The sequence below is a fragment of the Patiria miniata genome, unplaced genomic scaffold, assembly GCF_015706575.1.
Source record: "Patiria miniata isolate m_02_andy unplaced genomic scaffold, ASM1570657v1 HiC_scaffold_8, whole genome shotgun sequence".
NCBI lineage: Eukaryota > Metazoa > Echinodermata > Asteroidea > Valvatida > Asterinidae > Patiria > Patiria miniata.
In genome coordinates this window covers 11,705,676-11,729,270 of record NW_024037075.1, presented here as the reverse complement: position 1 = coordinate 11,729,270, position 23,595 = coordinate 11,705,676, and the positions used below count along the sequence as shown (strand labels likewise).

Here is a 23,595-nt window from a genome sequence, read left to right as displayed (position 1 = left end):
GATGTTCTCATCGACCAGCAAGCCAAGTTAGCTGACCTCAGCATCTACTCCAAAGTGCCCACTAAGCCAGGTCTTGCCACGCCCCTTCTTACGCACCCATCCTTCAACAAACCCGCGTCTCCACCATGGTTCAGTTTGCCATGATCACGCGTCTGAAGGACGGTCTCCCGTTATCAGCCACCACCGACCACGAGCCGAGCGAGGCAGTTCTAACAAGCAAGAAATATGCCAAGCTCATTTCCAAGAGAGCTTCCCGTTTTCCCGACCGATGCTCATTATTCACAGGCAGCCACTGGCTACAGTTAGTACCTCTAGTTTTTTAACCATCCTCATTTATTCAAATTTTTCTATCCCAAAACAAATGCTTTCAATTTACAGGCATTCAGTGATCGGAGTTTTATTGCTTTGTGTCCAATACTCATTTTCTTTTCACATTTTCAGACCCTAATCAATTTTCCTCAGTTCAACTTTTGCCTTCATTTCAAAGTACTGCATCATTACATTTCAACTTAACTCTTTTTTAACTGAGATTTTGTTTTTTCCAACTAGCCTTATTTCATCTCTGGGCGTCTGTTTCATCATGATGTGCGAGGAGAACTACCCTACAGTCTTGGCATTCTGTTTCTTGGATGAGATTCAGCGAAGCTTCATTTCGACGTACGACGGCAAACGAGTGGCAAACTGCCGACGACCTTACGCCCTCATTGAATTCGGTAAATGCAGTTAGCTTTCTCCCTTTAACCCATTACTACATTGTATTACATTGTATTACATTGCATTACATTGCATTACATTGTATTACATTGTATTACATTGTATTACATTGTATTACATTGTATTACATTGTATAACATTGTATTACATTGTACAATCCAGTCTCGTTATAACAAACCCGTTCAGACCTAGCCAAACTGTTTGTTATATCAGAATTTTGTATTAAGAGGAACATCAGTCCCATTCATTGTGCACATAGATGCACAGTCGGGACCAAGGCTTTATGTTTGTTATAACCAGAATTTTGTATTAACAGAGTTTGTACTAACGAGAGTCGACTGTATTTATTCCGTTATGAATCCGTAATACTGTACAAGTATACATTGCCTGGACAATTTGGGCAGTGCAGCCTATAATGGGTTAAACATTGTGTATATCAAAACTCAAACACTGCAGAAATCCCTGGAAATAGCGAAAAAAAGTGCTTAATAATCCCATGTTTTGGGATGATCACATTTCACCCCATTCCAGAGTGACGTTTTAAGTATTCAGAATTCCAACCACAAAATATTAATGTGATCAACAAAAACAAAATTTTACTGTGATAAACAAAAATGATACCAGCATTTCGAGAAGAACAATTTCTATTTTTTGTACCTCTACAATTCTTCAGATACCGTAATCAAGAAAACCAAGCAACGTTTTAACAACACACGGACGCTACAGACCAAGATCAACCTGACCAACATGTCGCAGGAGGTTAAGCTCCGCCCCCCACATCGCATCACCATCGAGGAACTCGGCCCGTTACCCGGCGATAATCATGCGCAAGAACGGAACGGGGTAGGGGCTCATGTGTATCGCCCTCCCGCCGGTGAGTTATTCAAGGCATTTTCGAAGCCTTGGGTTCATTTCCAGGTTTGGCTTTGTCTGTGGCTTCAGAATCATTTGTAAACCTTTTATTGTCGGGGGCAGTTCGTCTCCTGAATCTGAAGCTGGAGGCATAGCCTCAGTTTCAAAAACCCTCTTAGTGTTATGACCTCTTAAGGAAGGCCGTTTTATTAACCTTATAGTCTTTTTGTTGTATAGCTCATCATTGCTGGTAAGGCTGATCAGTCTTATTTGGGAATTATGTCCATGGCTTTCATAGTTTCATTGTAGTTGTGCATCAATGAAGCCGTAGCCAAAACAAATTCCAGATTTAGACAAAGCCTGGGATGGATAATCATACTCGCATAAATTGTTTAAATTTGTCCAGCTGGATAGTCATTGATCCTAACCCCGAACCCTATCAAAGTCCAATGCCTGTTTTGAATGATTTTGATTGATTTTGATTAATTTTGATGGATTTTGATGGATGTTTCTGTTTCATCACAGCCAACCATGAGCAGTTTATCCCCTTGAATTGGCTCGGCAAGCTGGCCTTGTCTCTGTGTCTTCTCTGCTGTGTTCTCAACTTGATACGAATCGGGAGAATTATAAACGCTGGACCCATGATACTAGACGTAAGTAAACAAGCCCAACTAAATTTTAGCTTCATCCCATTAGTCCCTGTGCCACCGCAAACCATCCTGCTTGTTACTCCCTGTACCCCCCCCCAACCCGCCCCACCTGTTACTCCCTTTAACCCCCCCCCCCCCTTCACTGCCCTGCATGTTACTCCCTGTGCCGCCCCAAACTGCCCTGCCTGTTACTCCCTGTACTGCCCCAAACCACCCTGCTTGTTACTCCCTGTACCATCCCAAACCACCCTGCCTGTTACTCCCTGGACCACCCAAAACCACCCTGCCTGTTACTCCCTGTACTGCCCAAACCACCCTGCCTGATACTCCCTGTACCACCACAAACCACCCTGCCTGTTACTCCATGTACTGCCCTAAACCGCCCTGCCTGATACTCCCTGTACCACCCCAAACCACCCTGCCTGTTACTCCCTGTACTGCCCTAAACCGCCCTGCCTGATACTCCCTGTACCACCCCAAACCACCCTGCCTGTTCCTCCCTGTACTGCCCTAAACCGCCCTGCCTGATACTCCCTGTACCACCCCAAACCACCCTGCCTGTTACTCCCTGTACCACCCCAGTGGGTAGAGCCCCAGTACTGCCTGTTACTCCCTGTACCACCCCAAACCACCCTACCTGTTACTCTCTGGACCACCCCAAACCACCCTGCTTGTTACTCCCTGGACCACCCCAAACCACCCTGCTTGTTACTCCCTGTACTGCTCAAAACCACCCTGCCTGTTACTCCCTGTACTGCCCTAAACCACCCTACCTGTTACTCCCTGGACCACCCCAAACCATCCTGCTTATTACTCCCTGTACCACCCCAAACCACCCTGCCTGTTACTCCCTGTACTGCCCAAACCACCCTGCCTGTTACTTCCTGTACCACCCAAAACCACCCTGCCTGTTACTCCCTGTACCACCCCAAACCACCCTGCCTGTTACTCCCTGTACCACCCCAGTGGGTAGAGCCCCAGTACAGAGTCCCAAAAGTTACAGGTTCAAACCCTGTTCCGGTTCATTTTAATCAAATTTCCCAGAATATTGGTTCAAAGTGAGCTTTGCCAGATTTCGAATGTTGTTTTTTGTGTGTTTTTTTTATAGTTTTCAAAAAATTTACCCCAAAAATCAATCTTCACTTTATCAATTCCCTCCCCCCTCAGGATGCTATCCACTACACAGCCACATCAGCGGGTCTCTTCCTTGCCTCCAGTCTTCTAGGACTCCTCCAATGTTTCCTTCTTGTCTACCGAACCTCTTGGAGGACCTCAAAGAACCTCCTGGCCCTACTCTGCCTAGCATCCGTGGAGGGATACCTCTTTCTTCACGCTTACCGCTACGGTCTGACATCCATCTTCACCGTCCTGGCCGCTGTGCTAGCTGCATGGAGGATCCATACGCGGACCGTGCCGCCCAAGTTACCAGACTATACTGTTTGATGAGGTGCTCGCGCAAACATCACACAAACATTTGAGAACAACTCAGCGTGAATTTTTCAACAAACTCTACTGTGCTGCAGCAGATATACTCGTCATTCCTGTGCAAATTGACAAAGTTTTCAGTAAAATGCTCAAATGCAAGATTGTAGAGGTATGAAGTAGAAAGCAAAAGCTGAGGTTTTATACGTCCCCCCCCCCCCAAAGAAAATAGTTGGCTTGAGGTTTTGCACCTTCTTTTGGCAGTTACTGACAGGCATTAAGTCATTGTTGCATTGTTGATGCCCGACATTGAGTAAAACTGTCCTTGGTCGGTTGCCTGGTAACTAAGCAATGTTTTGTAACCATGGTGAACAGCAGCCAATAAGATCCATTGGATGTTAAAACCAATGAACTTTACTTTGTCTTCAAAGGAAAGTTAATTGTTTTTGGAAGGGGGATATATACTCCATTGGCCAATCCATTTTTCCAGTTACTGTGTCACATATTTGTATACATATAGAAGTATTGACCATTAAGCACAAATTGTAAATAGGCAACTTTAATTGGACCACCTTATTAAGATTTCACAGCAAGAAATGTAAACCTTTTTTAACACTTTATTGTACCTGTTAATTCTTATATTTGTATACATGTACATGTTTACCAACCTAACCCATCCTCTTAAAATAAACACTTGTTGTCTGGAGCTTGGTGTGCTAAAACCAGGTAAAACTCTACGAAAGGGTAAAATAATGATACTTTACTAATTGAAAAGTTATGTACTATTACGAATGGTGCTAAACCTTTTTAAAATAGTATAAATACAGATTTTGTAAAATTGACAAACGTCCTGGCAGTATTGTAAGGTCTACAGTAGTATGCTGTATAACAAGTTCTTAATATGTAACTAAACTAGGGTAATGACTAATGAAAATAAAACAACATTCTCTAGGCTAATTAATCATTTATTCCAGTTTTGGAAAAGTTTTATCAAAAATCTGAAACTCATCTTAATTCAAGCAGAAATGTTAGTTTTATTGTATTTATTGAGTAAGGATTAAATTTACAGATATATTTTTGTCTTTATGTAAGACTAAAAGATTTCTTGTTTGTTTGTTGACCTTTTTGTGTGTTTGTGGCTGTTTACTTTCAACTTGTCTTTGCCATATAGACTTGTCGTTTGAATAGTGTAACATTATGTCAGTGCATTTTCGAACTTGAAATTTCTTGATCTTCATGCTTTATTCGCGCATCAGACAAAGGGCTGTGTTTTTCTTGGAAATTATTTCAGAACGAAGGTACCGAGTACATTTATTTTTGAAAGATGGACAAATCGACACCAAAAGGACTTAAACGAGTCTAATATAGCTAGACTTATTTCTCCAATAGGGGGCGCTCGATCAAAAACATGATCGCCAGATGCGTGTTTTTTTTGTCGACTGCATGCTGTGGATCAGTGGTGATTAAAGTCTAATCTTAACTCGGTCAGTGATGCATAAATAGCGCATTTTGTTACAGAGTGATTCTTGTGATAATGCTGGTACAAGCCTTTTCCACAGTGACTCGACAAGCCAGCAGATCGCTGAAAACTACCATCTGTTTGAAGTGTTCATTACTTCCAAATCACACCGCCCGAATTTCGACGAAGGGTCCACGGATTTGTACCTCCCATTCCCAATTTTCTGAAAAGAAATTTAGCGATCTGCATAACTGCAGTCTAGATCTAGGAACAAAAGCAACACGGATAAGGTGCGTAAATCAATCGTTCATTGTTAACAAAGGTACTCCATGAAATGGTTGAATTTGAACATGTTTAACTTTAACCTGCCGGCATAATTTCAAAAATATTTTTTACCTAATTTTTGGGGCGGGAAGTTGGGCATGTTGGGGGGGGGGGGGGGTGTTGCACTTTCTTTGTAAATTGTAGATTTTTTTCTAAAGTTGTTATGAATTTTCTATTTTCTAAAAGTTCAGACATTTGTGACATTTTAGGTATAATATTCACTAGTTTATTTCCATAATCAATTTTTATTCTGGTTAAATTATGTAAGGCCTGCTGGCAGTGCTGTTCATCACTTCATGCTGTTTCTGTTTGTTTTCCACATATATCTCTCTTATTTTCTGTCTCATCTTTAAATTATTAAGAAATAGTTGATTTTGAACATGAAGACAATGTTGATATGATTCTCTTTTTGCAGAGGTATGGCGAGCATTGACAGCCTTGATGAGACGCAAGTCAAACTGTTGGCTGAGGAGTGCATCGTGGTGGACCGGGACGACAAAGTCATCGGATCGGCCTCCAAGAAAGACTGTCATCTGAACGAGAATATTGACAAAGGTAACGAACGGGACGTGTCATTTGCGAAAGAGTTTGTTTAAACCAAAATAGGTCTATCATAACTGAACCTGCTAAATATAAAGTTACCCTGAAATCCTAAAGGCTAAAAGTACATGTAGGTTAATTCAAGTGAAAGCGAAGGAATTTTATGACATCAACAATTGTAGCTTCAATATGACGGAAAGATTCCCATATCTGGCCATCACTTGTCACGCTGTGCACAAACAGTGTGAGACTGGTCTGAACATTTCTAAGTGTTTTCTCAGTACATACTTCAATATTTTCCCTTCAAAATTTGACTTTTTAGGACATATTATCACTTTCTGATGGCTGATATGTCACTGAAGGGAAAAATTAGTGATGGCCAGATATGGGAATCTTTTCTTAAACTGTGTCACACAGAGAGTCACTGCACGAAACACAGCACTGTGGAGAGCAGTGAAGCGTGACTGAATCTAACTGCTTGCCCTGAGCTTAACCACGCAAAAGAATTGTGCAGGGATTTGAAGTGTTATCCATACTCCACAGAAGACTACCTCAAAGGAATTTGAAGTGTGGGTGCTAAATCTATGAGCAAAAGTGGTTTTGCAGAACTTGAAAGGTTGTGAACTTCGGAAGACTAATGAAGATTTATCTTAAATAACTTTGCATTTTCAAAATCTTGTTGTGCAGGGTTATTGCATCGAGCGTTCAGTGTGTTCCTGTTCAATGAAAAGGGACAGTTGCTACTCCAGCAGAGATCGGACGCCAAAATCACATTTCCGGGTAAATTTCTTATTCTTTTTTTGCACCGAGTTTAAAGATTCTTCAAACTCTATTTTTAGTTGTTTCATTAACACCTCGAAAAAAAATCTCAAAGGGTAAATCGTAACTTTTTTTATAATCCTTGTGTGAAGTTGTGAATATCATGTTTAGTTATGGAATAATCTCTCTTTATATAGACTGCACCAGTTTTTAGTGTAGCCAAGAACGTTGTTTGCTTTTTTTTTTTTTCCAGTGTCAACGACAGATAACAGGGTCATCAACTGTGCACCAAATTTAGACTTGGGTCAACAACAAAAGTTATTTTTATACATGACCTGAATGAAAAATGACTCAAGTCTAACTTAAATCTAATAATATCAATCTAAAAGTTGAATGAGCAAAGTTCACGGAATTCACAATAACCTAAGAAAACTGTAAAACCTTTAAAAAAAATGGAACAGTAAAATAAAAGTGAGTCTCTGGTTTTTCATGAATTTTGAAATTTTCAATCTTGAAAATATTTCGAAGTCCTACAATACTATGATATTAGATTTTCTTTGAACGGGGGAACAAAACATTTTGGGAACAAATTAATGTTATTGTTAATCAGAAGACAGTTTTATGTGCTTTTTAAAATATTGTGATTCTTTTTTTTTTAAGCTGAAATCCTGTTTTTTTTCTGTGATTTATTTTTTTACTAATTAATGTCCAGGATATTGGGCCAATACTTGCTGCAGTCACCCACTCAGCTTCCCTGAAGAACTTGAAGAATCGGACAACCTCGGCGTGCGCCGAGCGGCGCAGCGGAAACTCAAACATGAACTGGGCATTGAGGCCCAACAGGTAAACAATAAGTCTTTAGATTTAGAGAGAATTTATGCGGATCTACCATTATTCTTCCATTTTGTATTGCAACCGGACATATTTGTGTATTGAATACTTGCTGGTATTATGTTGTAACAGAAAAGTTACTGGTTGTAACAACATGCTTCAGAAGTTACTGGTAGTTTGTGAATTGAATTGCACTTTTCAAACTTTCATTATGCTAAAAAAGCATGTTTTGGTTGCTATTTTTTATTTCTAGATGTGATAAAAACCTCATGTCCTCAACTTACTTTCTGCATTAAAATTTTTAAGAAATCTAAAAACGAAACAAAATTTCATTATACATAAACCTGATTCAGTATTTTCTTTGCAATTTCACTCATTTTATTGACTCTGACAACAGAGGGCAGCATTTACTTACATCTGTGAAAACACTGGTTTATTTTGCCCAGTAGAGGGCAGCATGAATTTGAGTCAGTTGCCTCATACCCACCGCCCAAACAGGGTACTGAAAAATGTCTAATTTCTTCTGGCTGAAAGACGTAATTTTTTCGAGCCCTCATTGTATAGAATTTGCTTATCAATAACACGGGTCAAGCTTTTTACCTGCACACGACACGTACGGCTTGTACGTCCATTGGTTGCGGCACTTTGGTCCTAACAATATTTTGCGCCCCTGTGCTTCCTTCACAATATTTTGTGAAAGAAAAGCCCTTCCAAGCGCACTGTTTGGGCGGTGGGTAGTCACTTCAAGTTATGGTATTGGCATGAATTGGCCACTTGAGGGCAGTATGCAGGTTTTTTTTAAGCAAAATGATTAATTTTTCCCAATAGAGGGCAGTATTCATTCAAATTATCTTATAACACACTGGCAATTTTTGCCCCAAAGAGGGCAGCAAATAGTTTTCATATTGTATGCGATGGTTCATTTTGCTCAATAGAGGGCAGTGTTATTCAAATAATATCTCAACACTGGCAGATTTGTCCCAACGAGGGCAGCATATATTTTTTCCAAGTTCATGAAGTTGTTTATTTTTGCCCAATAGAGGGCAGTATTTGTATATAAAAGTTTGCAAGGTTTGCAGTTTTTGCCCAAAAGAGGGCAGTATTTCTTGATACAATAAAATGGCTTGCGTATTTTTGCCCACTAGAGGGCAGCATTAACTACCGCCAATGTTTGCACTGGTTGACAATGCCCTACAGAGGGCGGTTTGTTTTGTTCGTGGCTGGTATTGGGCAGTAGAGGGCAGCAAAAAAAACATTGTTTTTTTTCCCATACTAGTTACTACTACTAGTACTTTCTGGTTCATTTGTTTTTCCCAATTGCTCGTTTTTTTAATATCTAAGGTGCCGTTGGATGATTTCCATTATCTGACCCGCATCCAGTACCAAGCCACGTCGGATGAGAAGTGGGGAGAGCACGAAATCGACCACATCCTCTTCATCCAGAAGGAAGTAGACGTTAAACCGGAACCAAATGAGGTAAGAAAGTTGCCTATTTATTCAGTGTGTCATGTTTCAAAGTAAAAGTATCAAATATTGTAAAAGTAAAAGTATCTTAGGATTTTATTAAGCTTGAAGCATTCAGGAAATGTTATAATTGTTACCAATAAGAAAAGAGTTTTGAAGATGGCTCATAGGGAAATGCCCCCCCCACCCAAAAAAGTCTGAAAATAAAAATAATTATATACCAAATCCAAAAACAACAGATCTTCACTTGTTGATGCATAAGGTTTACGCCATTGTTCTAGGTTCAAAATGTCCGTTACATCAGCCCAAATGAGTTGGAGGGATTTCTGAAAAGCTCGGAGACTAACGGAACCAAGATCAGTCCCTGGTTCAGACTCATCGCCCAGACGCTGCTCCCTGATTGGTGGAAACATTTGGACAATGTCAAGAGCCTAGAGGATCATGGGACAATACACAGGATGTGAAGAGCATGATGGGATAGCCAATACAAGACGTTTTGGCAGGGAGCAGCTGGATAAATGGCAAAGCGTTAGTAAACTGTAAAATACACCGATATTCTGGAGAGGATGTTGCAAGTGTTCTGGGACATGTCAAAGGACATCTTTTGCAAGGGATTGTGGGTAATTGAAGAATTATGAAATACCAATTCAGTTATGCGTGGCAAGTGGTCTTCACAAAATAATTTTATTACACATTGAATCCACCCGTCAAAACTACCAATATAGACTGTGCACTTATTAACAAGCACATGCAGATGTTGTAAAAATGATTAATTTGGCATTTCCGCTCAAAATAGATCACATTATTAGCATCCAAATTGTGGTTTTGATTTGCAATTCAGTTGGCATATCATAAAATGATGTAATTGGCCTTAATATTTCAAATTAGGACATTTGTAAAATAATAAACACATTTTCTTTTGAAGTAAAACATATTTTCTATGTACTAATGAGTTTTTGACTTTAATTATATGCATTGTTAACACAAAAATATAAAACCTGCTTCGTTTTTGGGGTAGTATTCATTTATATATCATCATAAATAAATAATTTTAAAGTGGATATGTCAAAGAAAATAATACTTTTTCACGAATTTACTTGATGGAAATAAATTAATAGTATCCATGTACTTGTTCGTACTCATAAATTCAATGTGGCCATTATATTTTTGTCATGTATTTGATGTTTCTTTTGCCATCACGTAGTTGATGTCTTCTGTTGCTGTTTGTGTTGTTTAACACACTGGATGGTGCAGAACTTGTAGTCCAAGTACTCAAAGGGCACCTTGCCAACTAGACTGGTCCCACACAACCAACAACGCCTGCAGAATGGGAGAACAGAGTGGGAACCAGTGAATATTTGAAGCAATATTTATGACCATTTGGAAACAATTGTTGGCACATGTTCACAGTCTGCAGGAAGTAGTTAAACTTGGGGTTAGAATCCCACCAGGGTCATTTGACTGCAATTATTAGAACTATTTTAGAATGTTCAAGTTTTCTTGGCAGAATGTCTGTGGTTCAAATTCCTCCAGGACCAAGATGCTGAGGTGGAATTTTCAACATTTATGTCAGTTGTCTGTGGTTCGAATCCTGCTCGAACCCATAATTTTTATTTTATATTGTCCCTGGTTTGAAACCCCCTTTGAACGACTACCACGTCGAAATTCTCTAAACACAATGAAACTGCCATATTGAAACTTGTAAAATTCATCTCTGGTTGTCTACAGTTCGAATCCTACAAAACCCACAATTTAATGGTACTTTAGCCCTTTGCGAGCATTATTTGCCAAGTTGTTTTCACTTTTTCCTTAAACCTCACATCTTAAACAAATCTTACTTGGTATTGCTTAGTTGGGTTGTTTCTGTTGCCGTAGCGCCCTGAACTGCCAGCTGTGCCTGGAATCGTCGCTCTGCTGCTAGGGCTCTCTTCTCTCGGTCGCTTAGCGATGCAAACTTTCGTTTCTCCTCTTCCTCTGCCTCTCGCTTCCTCCGCTCCTCTTCTTGTCTCTTCTGCTCTTCCTTTTGCTCCTGTTCAATACAATTTGCAGAGTTAGTAAAGTAAATGGCCCAAGAGACGGGCATTTATCTCTGTTTTCATGAAAGGACTGAAAATATTTCTATTCCCCCTGGATGGGATGCAAGTCCATCGCAGGTTACTCCCCAGGTAATGCTGGTACCCATTTACACTCCCTGGTGGAGAGAGTCAGGGTAAAGTGGCTTGCCTAAGGACACATGTGGCCAACAGCTGGATTCAAACCCCTCCGATCATGCGTCACGAATGCCAACCACTAGGCCACACTCCCCACAATGAATTAAATTGCAGTAAATCCAGGTTATCCACATCCACATGGGAGTTTTGAAATGGAAACACAACATGGATTGAGCCTTGCACCCCCCCCCCAACATTTGTCAAAATCTACCACGATGTTTTAGAGAATTTTGCAAGATTGAGAAAGATATAACGCTACCACTTTTACTTGACATGGGTTTGGTGCCCTTGAAAGGTAAAAGTACAAAGAATGTTTCGTTGGAGAACAGCGGACAGTTTTTAGTGGAGAACTTTGGAAGATTCCAGAAAAGTCCCTCTCAAAAATTGGCCAGGAATTAAGGGAAGATAAACACCTGTTCTCTGATCCTCTTGTTTTTCTTCTGAATTCTCTTCTTCTCCGCTGCTTTAGCTGCTCGCATTTCTTCCTTGTCGGACGTCAAAGGACTCGGGATCTGTGTGCAACAAAAAAACGGCCATAAAGATTGGACTGTGATGATGTGAAAGTCCGGTTGGTACAGTAGTTTTTTTCTAGTGACCCCGGTTTGATTGCTACTGGGCTCACTATGTGGACTAGGTTTTAGTAGAAACTTTCCTCTGGAGATGATCACATCTTACTGACCGGAACGTTGAAACGTGGTTTATTCAAATCTTCAAGACTTTGATTGAGCTGATTGTACCTGTGCTTGCTCGTAGTTATATTTTCCTGGATGTGCAGCCATGAACCTTCGGAACTCTTTCCTCAACTCCTTGTTGTTGCACAGGACGTACGGGACTTGGCCCTTCCTGTTTCTGAAAATAAAAATGCACAAATTCCTGAAGAGTAACATGTGCAGGCTGGATTTACAATGTCTTCTGGCCCATTCACTTCATTCACCTATACAGACTTTGAATTCTTATGATTTCATGAAACTCCAAAAAACATACTTGTCACACACTTGGCAAACCGCGGGATATCTACTAAGTATGGAGATTTAGGGTTACTTTGCCAAAGTTTTACAGAACGCAACAGCAAAGTGAGACGAATCAATCAGAAACCAACAGCTAGAGCATAGAAACAAAAACAAGATCTAGTAGAACTTTTCCACTGTTGGGCTTTGTTGGGTTCAGAACTTACTTTATGGCAGGATCTGCTCCACATTCCATCAAATTCCACAAAATCGTCGCCCTTTCTGCCTGGACCGCTACGTGCAACAGAGTGTTACCCAACTCATCAACAGGACGGTTCACCACATCTGCCAGATCCCCTCCGTTACCCATCATGCCTTGCTGATTACCCAGCATGCCCTCCTCATTGCCTGGCAACAATGGACAGTCCTTCACCTCAGAATTTTGACAGTGTTTCCCTTGTTGTATCTCATTTGCTAAACTTTTGTCATCAGATTCCAAAGCTAAATCTTCTGTATTGGAGTCCTCCTTCCCGAAAGCGTGAACCTTGTTTCCATGTTCTTCCGCCGCATGTTTGAGTGCAGTTTCGTTCTCGGTAATACTATTTTCAATGCCCTTATGTTGAATGTTTTGCTCTGTTCGTGGTAAATCGCAATCTTTCGTTTCCAAAATTTGACTCGTTTCCTCAACATCCGTCTTTCCCTCCATTGTTGGAGCAGCATTGTTGGTACCCTCTTCATTTGCAGGTCTTGTCAGCATAGCTTTTAGCTGGTCCCAATCTCCCTTCCTGCAGGCTTCGCACAGGGCGTCCATTTTGTTGTTGGATTTGTCTTGGTCTGTTCAAGCAAAGCAATGAAATATCAACAAAGTCATTAACATGCAAAGCCAAATGAATTGACTAACAATTGATTTTTTTGACATTTAATCTAACCAAGCATGGTTCTAGACCCAAATTATCTAGGTGTTTCAACATTCTAGCCTGCTGCACTCTTGAATTTTTGTTTTTGAAACTCAATTCACCATTTTGTTCATGGTTCTTAAACCAAACCAAGATCTTTTGTTCTCACCATCTTTGTTTTCTTGTTTCTTCCTCGGTTTCCTCTTTTTCTTGGGTCGTTTGTGTTTCCCGACATTCGTCTCAAACTCCTGGAGATCTAGTGTCGATATCTCTTCTTCAACCATCACTAAATCAACTTCACCTTCGCTCTCAGATCTTTTCCCTACAGAAAATGGAAAACAGCAAAATTTGAATGCTCAAGACAAAATTGTGAAGCAAATCTAAGTCTATGTGAATCTTGTTTAAGAATCACAAACTTGAGCTTGTAGAACAAGCTTTTACTGTTTCCATTTCTCTGTAGATGAAGCTGAAAAAAGAAATAAGAAGAAACTTGTGTTGATTGTATCATACCTTTGCTATTTTCCACTTCTTCTGTAGTTTTCTGTGTATTTTCATCCTGTTTCATCTTTGTAGTTTTCTTTGGTTGGCTAATCTTTGGCGAGTGGGCTTCCATTATGCGCCTCTCTGCCTCAACTGCATTTCCTTTAAAAGAAAAACAATTGTATGAACAGACTGTGAAAAATGTAACTGTTTGTGTGCGTTCTTTTGAAAATTAGTTGCACGTACTCTCAGGCGCGGTTCTAGAGCCAATATTTTGGGGGGCTAGCACGGTGAATCCAGAATGTTTTTTTCAGGGAAGCGTGCTGAAATGTTGACCGGTTATTTTTTCCAGACACTTAGGCCTCCGAAAATCAATAGGTGGTGGGGGGGGGGGGGGGGGGGGGCTCATGCCATATTTTCAATGGGGAGCGCCAATAAAATCCTAAAATCATTCACACTATAGCAAGGGCGGATCCAGAACACAATTTTTTTGTGGGGGCCAAAACAAATTTTGGTCCCCCCAAAAAGTGGGTCCAAAAAATTACGGCGTGGGGTTCGGGGCCCGCTGAAGGGCCCTGAACAATTTTTGGATTCTAGATGCTCTGTGGTGCGATCTGAGGCAATTTCTGACCACTTTAACCAATTGTTTTTGAGGAAAAGATGGTGGTGTACTCATTGCCTGCCTTAATTGCGATGTCACATTAAAAAAAAGATAATTGGTTTCGTTTTTTGGGGGGGGGGGGCATGGCCCCCTTTGCCCCCCCCCCCTCCTGGATCCGCCCTTGCACTATATTAACTAATGCACCCTTGTCACGGCTATTTCTTCTTTAGGGGGAGACCGTTCACATGTACATCACATGCAATCCTTCTTTTTGCTAATGCAAATTTTTTTTTACGGAATTTATTTTGGGGGGGCTAGACAAAATTTTGGGGGGGCTACAGCCCCCCCTAGCCCCCCAGTAGAACCGCGCCTGCGTACTCTGCATAAGGCCAAAAAAAAATATTCGGTCTCTGGTCAGACCAAAGTTCTGGAATTGACGCGGCCACACGATTTTTTTTTTTTTTTTTGCTTTTTTTTTTTTTCTTCTAGCTTGGATTGTACAGACAAGGTGGGGTACTATTTTGCTTTTTTGGTGTCCTCATGTTCATTGGTGTCCTCATGTTCATTGGTGTCCTCCATAATTTGCCTTGGTGCTTTCGATCATTTGCCTTGGTGCAATTTCCCATTCCTTGGTGCTCTTTGGTAAAAAAAATTGAGGAGGTGCGGAAATAGAGGGCGCTGTTGGAGCTACCGCGGAACATTTTGGGAAAAAAAAAAGGTCGACGCGCATGATTAAAATCGACGCGCGCACTGACCAGAGACCGACTTATTTTCTTTTTGGGCCTAATATGTAAAAAAAAAAACCAAAACAGCCTCATTATTTTGAAAGCTATAGTCAAAGTAATCACAAGTCAATCATGAGTCGAGACACAGAACTGGGGTGCACAAAGGAATGTCTTTCTCAAGGTTCACTTGAATAGCTTCTGACTTGAGTTGAGACTAACTGACTTGGGATGGACTTGTCAGGACTCAACTACTATTCCGTACATTCCAATTTGCTCACTATGGACAGACAACACAGGAGTTCAAAGAAATAGCCATCAATCCATTTTTGGATACCTCAAGAGATTGTTAGTGCATACCATAACAATCCACAGTCGACAGTAACCCATGAACACGTTGGATCTCTTTGAACGTCGGCCGCCTCGTTGCGAAAGGTATGGTCACGATTCTCTCGTCACGCCGATCAAGTGGAGGGTTCTTCCCGCCAAAGAACGCATTCTTGTTGTAGCTGGGCGCCCTCAGGAAGATGCGATGACAGTCTCGGATCTGGTCGTCCCAGCACGCAAGGAGGGCGTGGATGTCTTCTACCAGGGCAGCTTCATTATAACGTCTCAAGGAGGCTCCTGCAGACCTGGAATTTTCAAAAAAGGAAGAAGAAAAAAGGCAGGTTAACAAGTCCATCACATTGCAATCACAAGTCCATCATGAGTCAATCACATTTCCATCACATGTCAATTACAAGTCCATCACAGTCCATCACATGTCAATCACATGTCAATCACAAGTCCATCACAAGTCCATCACATGTCAATCACAAGTCAATCACAAGTCCATCACATGTCAATTATGAGTCCATCACAGTCCATCACATGGCAATCACATGTCCATCACAAGTCCATCACATGTCAATCACAAGTCCATCATGAGTCAATCACATTTCCATCACATGTCAATTACAAGTCCATCACATGTCAATCACATGTCCATCACAGTCCATCACATGTCAATGACATGTCCATCACAAGTCCATCACATGTCAATCACAAGTCCATCACAAGTCCATCACATGTCAATTACAAGTCCATCACAGTCCATCACATGTCCATCACAAGTCCATCACATGTCAATCACAAGTCCATCAGAAGTCGATCACGAGTCTATCACATGTCAATCACAAGTGCATCACATGTCCATCATGAGTCAACGAATGGCTGTCCAACAGTGCTTTCTGGTTGGTACTCACTTCGGTTGGTTCCCGCCCTGTTGCGAATCTCGCATACCCTGCGCAGTGCCGCGCTTGGCTCGGACCGTGTAGCGGTGGAAGGTTTTGTGGGCAGGAACCTCCTTCCTGAAATCAAATCAAATGAATCAAAATCAGATCTTACATATCTTATGTTGTGCACCCAACAATGTGCCTTAGTCTTCAACATTATGAAGTTGGCGCAGAACTTGGAAGCAGAAGAAGAAGAAGAAGAAGAAAAAGAAAGAAAGAAAATGAGGAACTTTTGTTGTTAAGACCGTGATCAAACTTGACTCACCCATCAAAAATGGCACCAGCAAAATGGCCGCCACCAATCATGAGAACAAGCCATCTCATCCTTATTGGAAGCTGAGTTGCCATAGCAACAAGTTCTTGCTGAGTGGTTGGCATGTCCTAAAGTAAAAGCGGAAATGATTATTTAAAATTGGTAAAATTTATCAGCCAACATGAAAGTAAAATGGCAATTGTTATTTCAATTTAGTTCAGGGGAAAAGGTACCCTTTTTCCATGCAATACGCATCGCTGGACTGACAAAAGCTGTCCATCGCTATTCCTGAAGAACACTTTGGGATGCCTACGACCTTTGACATGATGGTCTGGCTCCCGTCTCTTTGCTGAGAGATTTGGTGAGTCAGGGGTGCGGGAACCAGAGTTAAAGTATGGGGAGCGATCACTGTCATTATCGCTGTCATCATCTGTAGAGGAATCACTCCCAGAAATACTGGACACATCACCTGCACACAAAGCAGGAGAAATATCACAAAGAAACCTGTAAATTTTTGTCATATTCATATCCTAAAATGATGAAATTTACTTTTATGACATATGATAGTAACAGTTTGAAACGAATAAGTTTTGTTACTTATTCGTTTTTCTTTTGACATAATTCATGATTTCCAATACATTTGTTAAATTGCCTCCACATATCAAATTTGGAAAAGAATCATGAGCTATTGTATTTAAATCAAAGATCATTTTTCCAAATTAAACACCAACCAGAAATATTTTCGAATTGTTCTTCGGTTACAGCAGGAGCTCCAATCATCCTTTGCTTCAAGTTGAACCGGTGCCAGTCCAGTTTGTAGTGGTCTATCTGTTGACCAAAAAAAAGAAGAAGAAATAAACGATTACAAAGTTTACAATAATTATTTCAGGTCGGTTTTTATTATACACATTAATAACATCACTTTATTTTTGGATTGTGTTCAAAGTAACTAAATCCAGATAAATATTTACAATTTGATATTTGTTTACCTGTTGTTGTCTTGAGGTGAAGTTACAACTGCACAGTAAACATGTCTTCTTAGTTGCGATGGCATAAACTTCAGTTTCTTGGGGAAAAAGAGATTACCTTTATTAGAAAACAGATTTAGCAGGATTAACGATTAAGGCAATCTACGGTGGGAAACACCAACCTGGTCTTTTGACTGGACCGTCGTTTGACTCTTCAACAACCTCGTCAATTTCTGTATTGAGCTGGCACGATGACAGCATGATTCCCTTCAGGAGCGAGGTCGATATGTCAGGGTCGTAGAGGTGAAAGGTTGCGACCTTTTTCTTTGTTTCATCCTGGCTGCTGAGGTTTGTTTCGTCTGGATTGGTTGACATCGCAGCCTTTTGTGATTCTACATCTGCTTCAGCCATTGTCTGCAACCAAATCATTAATGGAAAACTTACATAAATATAAACAACTTATTTATTATTTGTAGGCAGTGGCTCTTTGGGTGGTGCCAGCTTTCTTTAAGCCATCATGGCAGCTTGCCGGAGATAATTCCTCTGGCAAACTAGAATTTTAAACAACCCGTGGGGCAATATCCATTGCCTCATTTTTTAAAGATTAACATTCAATACTTAATTAAAAAAACCCATTTTTGGAAGTGCAGCTGGTCTGATGAAGTTATTATTGTCAAATGCCGGCCACAAAGTAGTTGGGAAAAATTCTGCCAACCGGACACCACTTTTTTCAATAAATTTTCTAGCGCCAAAAGTTACCTCTTTTATGGTTATTCCCTCCACTTTCCCTCCTCTACTCTTACCCCCTCCTTTCCTTAATTTCTATTTATCAATCAGTCGCTCACTTCTTCGAGATTCGAACCTCGAACGCTTGCTTGATACACGAGTCTCTTAACCGCTAGGCCGCGCACGATCGCTGTTGCAATGATCAATCTTTGGACGTATTTGAAGTATTCATTGAAATAAACTAAATATTCATGAGAAAATAAATATTCATAATGACGTATTGCACTATCATTGGCCGACTCATGCGACGTCTCATGCGACGTCATGGTTATCGATGTCATGCGTACAACGTACCGCTGTTCCAGACACTTCAATCAGTTTTGACCGGCTGCTTCAACTCAGATCTGCACTACATGTGCATGCAAAATGTGCTCCAAAAACACATTTTTACAAAAATTTTTTCGCATGTCCACTCTTTCCTGGATTCCTCTTGGTTGAAATCACAAGGTGAGGTGAAAATTTGGATGTTTGGCGGCAGGTAAGTGGAGTCCGGTTGGCAGAATTTTTCCGAGTAAATAATTTCTATGAGGAATAACATTTCAAAAATACAATGTGATTTCATCTACACAAGTACAAATGGCAATTCAACAAACAACGACATCATGATGATGATGATCATCATCAAATGATCAATCATCAGGAAGTGCATTGAATTACAACTGATTTTAAACATGTTTTGTTAAAATGCAAAAATAAATCAACAGGGCATTCCAAATTAATGAAGTTGATGTCCTACCTTCGCAGGTCGAGATTCTAAATCGAGATTCTAAGCAAGTGGTTATGTTGTGTTACATGTGTAATAACTGTTATCACTTGTGGATTTTTGCATGCACAACAACAGCTGGAGGCTGACATTACATGATTTCCATCGTGATTGTGCAAGAGAATCTATTTCGTCTGCTTCCCTAAAAATGAATCATTAAATTTACACGCAAAGACGTCCAGGTTATAGACAACATAAGCCGGGGCGTATGATTTAGTACCCCTGGGAACGATTCCACTCGTCCCAGCCGTAGTTCCCCACGGCTGGAATACGGACAGTGAGATGTGCGTGCAGCTATGAGAACGAAGATGCCTTTAGTTGTGACCTTTGACCGAATTTGATTGGTCAGTCTATGGTGTGTTCTTATTCCTCCATGGTCTGTCAGTCGGTCGGTTTGTCAGTCTGTTCTTTTTGAAATATGAATTGTTACACAAAAAGGAAATTGAAACGTTTTAAAAATAGAACAACTAATTTTTCTCCGGAATTTAGTTCTTTTCAAATGAAATGCAATTATCATTTTCATGTTATTAATTTCTCACATGAAAGCATTCGATTACTCACAGTCAGTGAGTCACACACACACAAATTTTGGAAAAAGAAAAAGATGCACCAATTTTTATGAACAGCGCCCTCTTTCTCGAATGCATGCTGTACTCTGTCGTCTAGTATTTGGACTTTGGTAAAAAAACAAACCAGGATGAAATTTTAAACTTTCCGAAAAAGTCACACCAAAAATCGAACAAGCGCCACCAAGAATTGCCTCTTCTTCACGCTCAACTGTTCAACTTCACGCTTGATTGACTCTCTATTATATTATTGCACTAGCGATGGTACAAAGCTGACGGTGTATTTCATTGACATTTGAGACATTCCTCGTGCGGTCGGTAATTTGAATATAAATAGGGGAAAACGGTGCACAGGTGTATGCAGGCAGGTGGCGCCTCACGCGCGCAGACTAGACACGTAATAACTGTACTCCAAAAGTACACACCAGAAAGTTTACATTGGACTCATCTGTTCCTTGCTAAATGATTGGACCTTAACACCATGAACCAATGACTCGTACTTCGCAGCACTAAGTCGTAGTTTTGTTAATGTTCCACGATTCCACGAGTTGTTGAAGTGCTTGGTTGGAATTGGATTTGTAGTTCGTGTTCTGGCCTCCCAGAGTCTCCCATTTGGATTTTCTGGCTGCACTACCTGCGGAGGAAGCATCTTGTTTGGTTCAATTTCCCGTGTGAACTTCAAAAGATATTGAAGTGTTTCGCGGTGTCCCACGCACGAGGATCACACGTCTAGCGGACTATGGGGAGTTTGGCGTGGTGTCTCCCGCAGCTGGCCGCTGTTCTGGCGCTGGCGTGGGGGCAGAATTTGGACACCCAGTGGCCGGTCAAGCATTCTGGGCCGGCGGGGAGCATGTTTGGCTACTCGGTGGCGTTGCACAGGGAGGGTAGCACGAATTGGTAAGTATAGACACTTATCTTGGGGGCCTACCTTTCAATTTAGTTTCTATTTTAAGAAGAAATCGCTCAATCTCTTAATCTTATTCTGTTCAGTTTATAAAATTTGCTTTGTATTTCATTCTTGGCTGTCTGATTAGATTTTTTCAGAGTAACTTGTAGGCCTACATTTTTGAATGTTGGTCCTTTTTGGATTATTTTTGCTGTCAAGTTATTTACTTATTTTGGAGAGATTCCCATATCTGGCCATCACTTGTCACCCTGTGCACAAACCCTACGAGACTGGTCTGAAAATTTTGAAGTGTTTTGTCAGTAAATGCTTCAATATTTTCCCTGCTAAATTTGACTTTTTAGGACATATGTATCACTTTCTGATGGCTGATAGGCCACTGAAGGGAAAAATTAGTGATGGCCAGATATGGGAATCTTTCCCTTATTTTATTAACATACTGTCATGTGATTTATAACTTTGTAAAAATGTCGACACCGAATTACTTGGGGTTGGTCCTACCAGTGTAAATCTGCCATCTGGGCCCAATTTCATGAACAGCTGATTTTGTGCTAGTAACAGAGACTCCGTCCATGGGCGTAGCGAGGAGGGGGCAAGGGGGGGCACTTGCCCCCCCTGAAAAAGCAAAAAAAAAAAAAGAAGAAGAAGAAAAAAAAAGAGAAAAAAGAAAAGAAACAGATGCGGGAAGACAAAGTGGTGTAAATTTAATGAGTTGGGGGGGGGGGGGGGGAGGGGGAGGGGGCAACATGTCCCTGCCCCCCACTATAACTGATAAATTGAGAATATGTTGAGAAATGCAAGCATTTTTGGCAAAAATTTTTGTTTTGCCCCCCTCTAGAAAAAATCCTGGCGACGCCCATGCCTCCGTCTATTTCATAGCAAAAGCAATAACCCTGGCCTGAAGGAAAAATCAGTGACGTAATAAAAATCTCCAGTTGCTTGTGCATGCCCTGGAGTAATTGCAGGATACCCCGCCACTCGGAATTACACCCTACGTGGTTGGAATCACTGGGAAAGAAACAATTCAAGTCCATTGCCAGCTACGCGGATACTGAGTGGGGGTCCCCTTGAGAATGAAGCAACACAAAAGGAATGGGGTTGCTTAAAAGAATTCAAAGTCCAAACCAACTACTCTGTTGCCGGCTACATGGCTACGGAGTGGGAGTCCCCTTGATAATGCAATAATGAGAACGAAGCAACACAAAAGGAATGGGACTTGCTGAACAAATTTTAAGTCCAAACCAACTACCCTGTTGCCGGCTACACAGATACATGTATGTATGAAAACATTTCAGTCTTTGAAAAAGTACATAGGCCCAGTATGTTAACATTAAAAAAAAAATTCTGAGGACAATATTTAATTCATGCTATAGCTTGGGAAGTCTCTGGCTAGCTAGGCCTAATGCATTATCATAAGCATTAGGGCTGGGATTTTCCATCTAAAGTAGCATATCTGAATACTTCATCGTCTGCATTCTTCTGGAGCATTGTCACTCACTTTAAAAGGTTCAAAGGGTCATTGCACTTCACTGCGACTGATAAAGCAGCGAGGCCCAGCACTGAATTGGTGTTTTTATAACTGCTGAAGCACAATTAAACCAAAACCAAAACTAACACCTCACCCACAGATTCTGTGTCTTGATTGGCCGAGAGCGAGTCACAGAAAGTAACATGTGACACATGTTACTTTCTAATTTTGCTATCTTTCTGTGCACGGCCAAAAGTACTATACCCGTAGCAACCAAAGTACATGTACTATGGAGCATACTATTTTCCCTCGGCTTCGCCTCGGGAAATTAGAATGTCCATGGATCACCTCTGGAGGCTAGTTTTACTACACCACTCGAAGCATTCAATATTTGTGTACTACAAAACTTTGAGGCAGTATAGTTTCATAGTATTGAAAGAGTTGCCACTTAAATACATACTTGTGTAAGCCATCTAGCTAGATATATAAAAACAAAATTTGACAGGGGAGGGGCCGGGGGGGGGGGGTGGGGTGGGGGGGGGGCAGGCAACTTTATCCTCTTCCAAAATTAAAAAGTAAAAGACTGGACCTTTTAATAACTTACATATTCCTTCACCAAAAAATTTCTCTGAAGAAAAAAGGAAAACCAAAAACGAAGCATTGCCATTCCCCTACACAAACAAGTGCGTCAAGTTTTGACAAGAAAGACGAGCTTCACGTGCACAGAGCGATGACGTTATCTTTGCCAGTGTAACAAAATACTATACACTGTTAAAAAAAAAGTAAAAAGAAAAAGGCAATGGCCAGAAGTAACCTCTGAAACATAATAAACTTGAAGTGAAGAAAAAACGTCAATAATACCTGCACAAACATCCAAAGCACTGACGCACGCGCGCAGTCCAAACGTCCGTCTCATACCGAATCATCGATTTTGTGGATTTAGTTCAAACGCATACACATCCCTTCTCTTTTTTTTCCCCCCTGCCTGCGGGCATCCGGGAAGATCATTTGACCAAGTAAGCCGACTATATCAAAATTCCAGAGAGAAAGCAGGAGATTCTTTTGCTAAAGGAAGTAGCTCGCGGGTGTAGATTGTTTGTCAAGTATCGCTGGATTATTTCCTCTATGCTCCAGGTCAATGTAAATATCGGACTGATCGGCTTTTAAAAAAAATGAACAGGGGATTAACTGGGCATTGCCTCGGAGAATATTGCCATGAAAAACAGATTTACCCCTGATATGAGGGAAGATTGGTTTCAAGTGTATATCAGATAAAATGATAGACAATTTTGCATGGTATTTAAATGAAACTTCAATGTTAAACTCAATAGCCACGTAACTCAGTCAGAGACTGTTGTAAAATGTGTGAAAAATTTCATTTTACTGAAGTTAACTTTGTGCTCTAGCTATGTATGTTTTTCTATTCGAAAAATATTCTAGAGAAATGGTTAGATTCAGATTTGATTTAGTTCATTTTGTATAAAAAAAAAGAGACATTTATGGACAAAATAAAACTACTCATAGTTTTTTAAATTTTGTTTACTGAAATTTAAAGCAGAAAAAAGCTTTTCCCTGGATGGTAAACCTGTGCACGTATTACACCTTTGGTGCAAGGGGCCATCCACAGCTATCGATGTTTTCATGATGAACCTTAGTGTGGGGGAGGTTTCTAACTTGGTACCATGGTATGACATGTTGAATGCCTAATTTATAGTCCCTTGGGTGTGAATGAACTTTCAAAA

The 23,595-nt window shown here is 40.7% G+C and overlaps 4 protein-coding genes across 4 annotated transcripts in view; 3 read left to right on the top strand and 1 right to left on the bottom strand.

Moving 5' to 3' along the window:
* Nucleotides 1-4,739, top strand: LOC119719620 (vesicle-trafficking protein SEC22a-like). Its single transcript, XM_038189119.1, has 5 exons — nt 1-301; nt 550-713; nt 1,388-1,588; nt 2,092-2,219; nt 3,384-4,739. Exons 1-5 carry the CDS (start codon nt 126-128, stop codon nt 3,657-3,659), a joined length of 945 nt encoding a protein of 314 aa, XP_038045047.1. The 5' UTR covers nt 1-125; the 3' UTR covers nt 3,660-4,739.
* Nucleotides 4,740-5,063: 324 nt separating this feature from the next.
* LOC119719621 (isopentenyl-diphosphate Delta-isomerase 1-like) lies at nt 5,064-10,143 on the top strand. Its single transcript, XM_038189120.1, has 6 exons — nt 5,064-5,387; nt 5,837-5,976; nt 6,649-6,741; nt 7,433-7,563; nt 8,893-9,027; nt 9,297-10,143. The coding sequence occupies exons 1-6, from the start codon at nt 5,173-5,175 to the stop codon at nt 9,477-9,479; spliced, it is 897 nt and encodes a 298-aa protein (XP_038045048.1). The 5' UTR covers nt 5,064-5,172; the 3' UTR covers nt 9,480-10,143.
* Nucleotides 10,144-10,185: 42 nt separating this feature from the next.
* LOC119719619 (ankyrin repeat and zinc finger domain-containing protein 1-like) lies at nt 10,186-19,056 on the bottom strand. Its single transcript, XM_038189118.1, has 15 exons — nt 18,889-19,056; nt 17,549-17,780; nt 17,388-17,464; nt 17,130-17,226; nt 16,632-16,867; nt 16,411-16,526; nt 16,116-16,220; nt 15,232-15,503; nt 13,579-13,710; nt 13,238-13,390; nt 12,400-13,006; nt 11,963-12,074; nt 11,639-11,737; nt 10,854-11,044; nt 10,186-10,335 (listed from the first exon to the last, which is right to left on the bottom strand). The coding sequence occupies exons 2-15, from the start codon at nt 17,775-17,777 to the stop codon at nt 10,212-10,214; spliced, it is 2,550 nt and encodes an 849-aa protein (XP_038045046.1). The 5' UTR covers nt 17,778-17,780; nt 18,889-19,056; the 3' UTR covers nt 10,186-10,211.
* Nucleotides 19,057-19,766: 710 nt separating this feature from the next.
* Nucleotides 19,767-23,595, top strand: part of LOC119719618 (integrin alpha-8-like) — a 55,984-nt gene continuing 52,155 nt past the window's right edge. Inside the window, exon 1 of the mRNA XM_038189116.1 lies at nt 19,767-20,378. Within this exon, the coding sequence (XP_038045044.1) occupies nt 20,221-20,378 (158 nt within the window). The 5' untranslated portion in view covers nt 19,767-20,220. The remainder of the gene's footprint in view (nt 20,379-23,595) is intronic.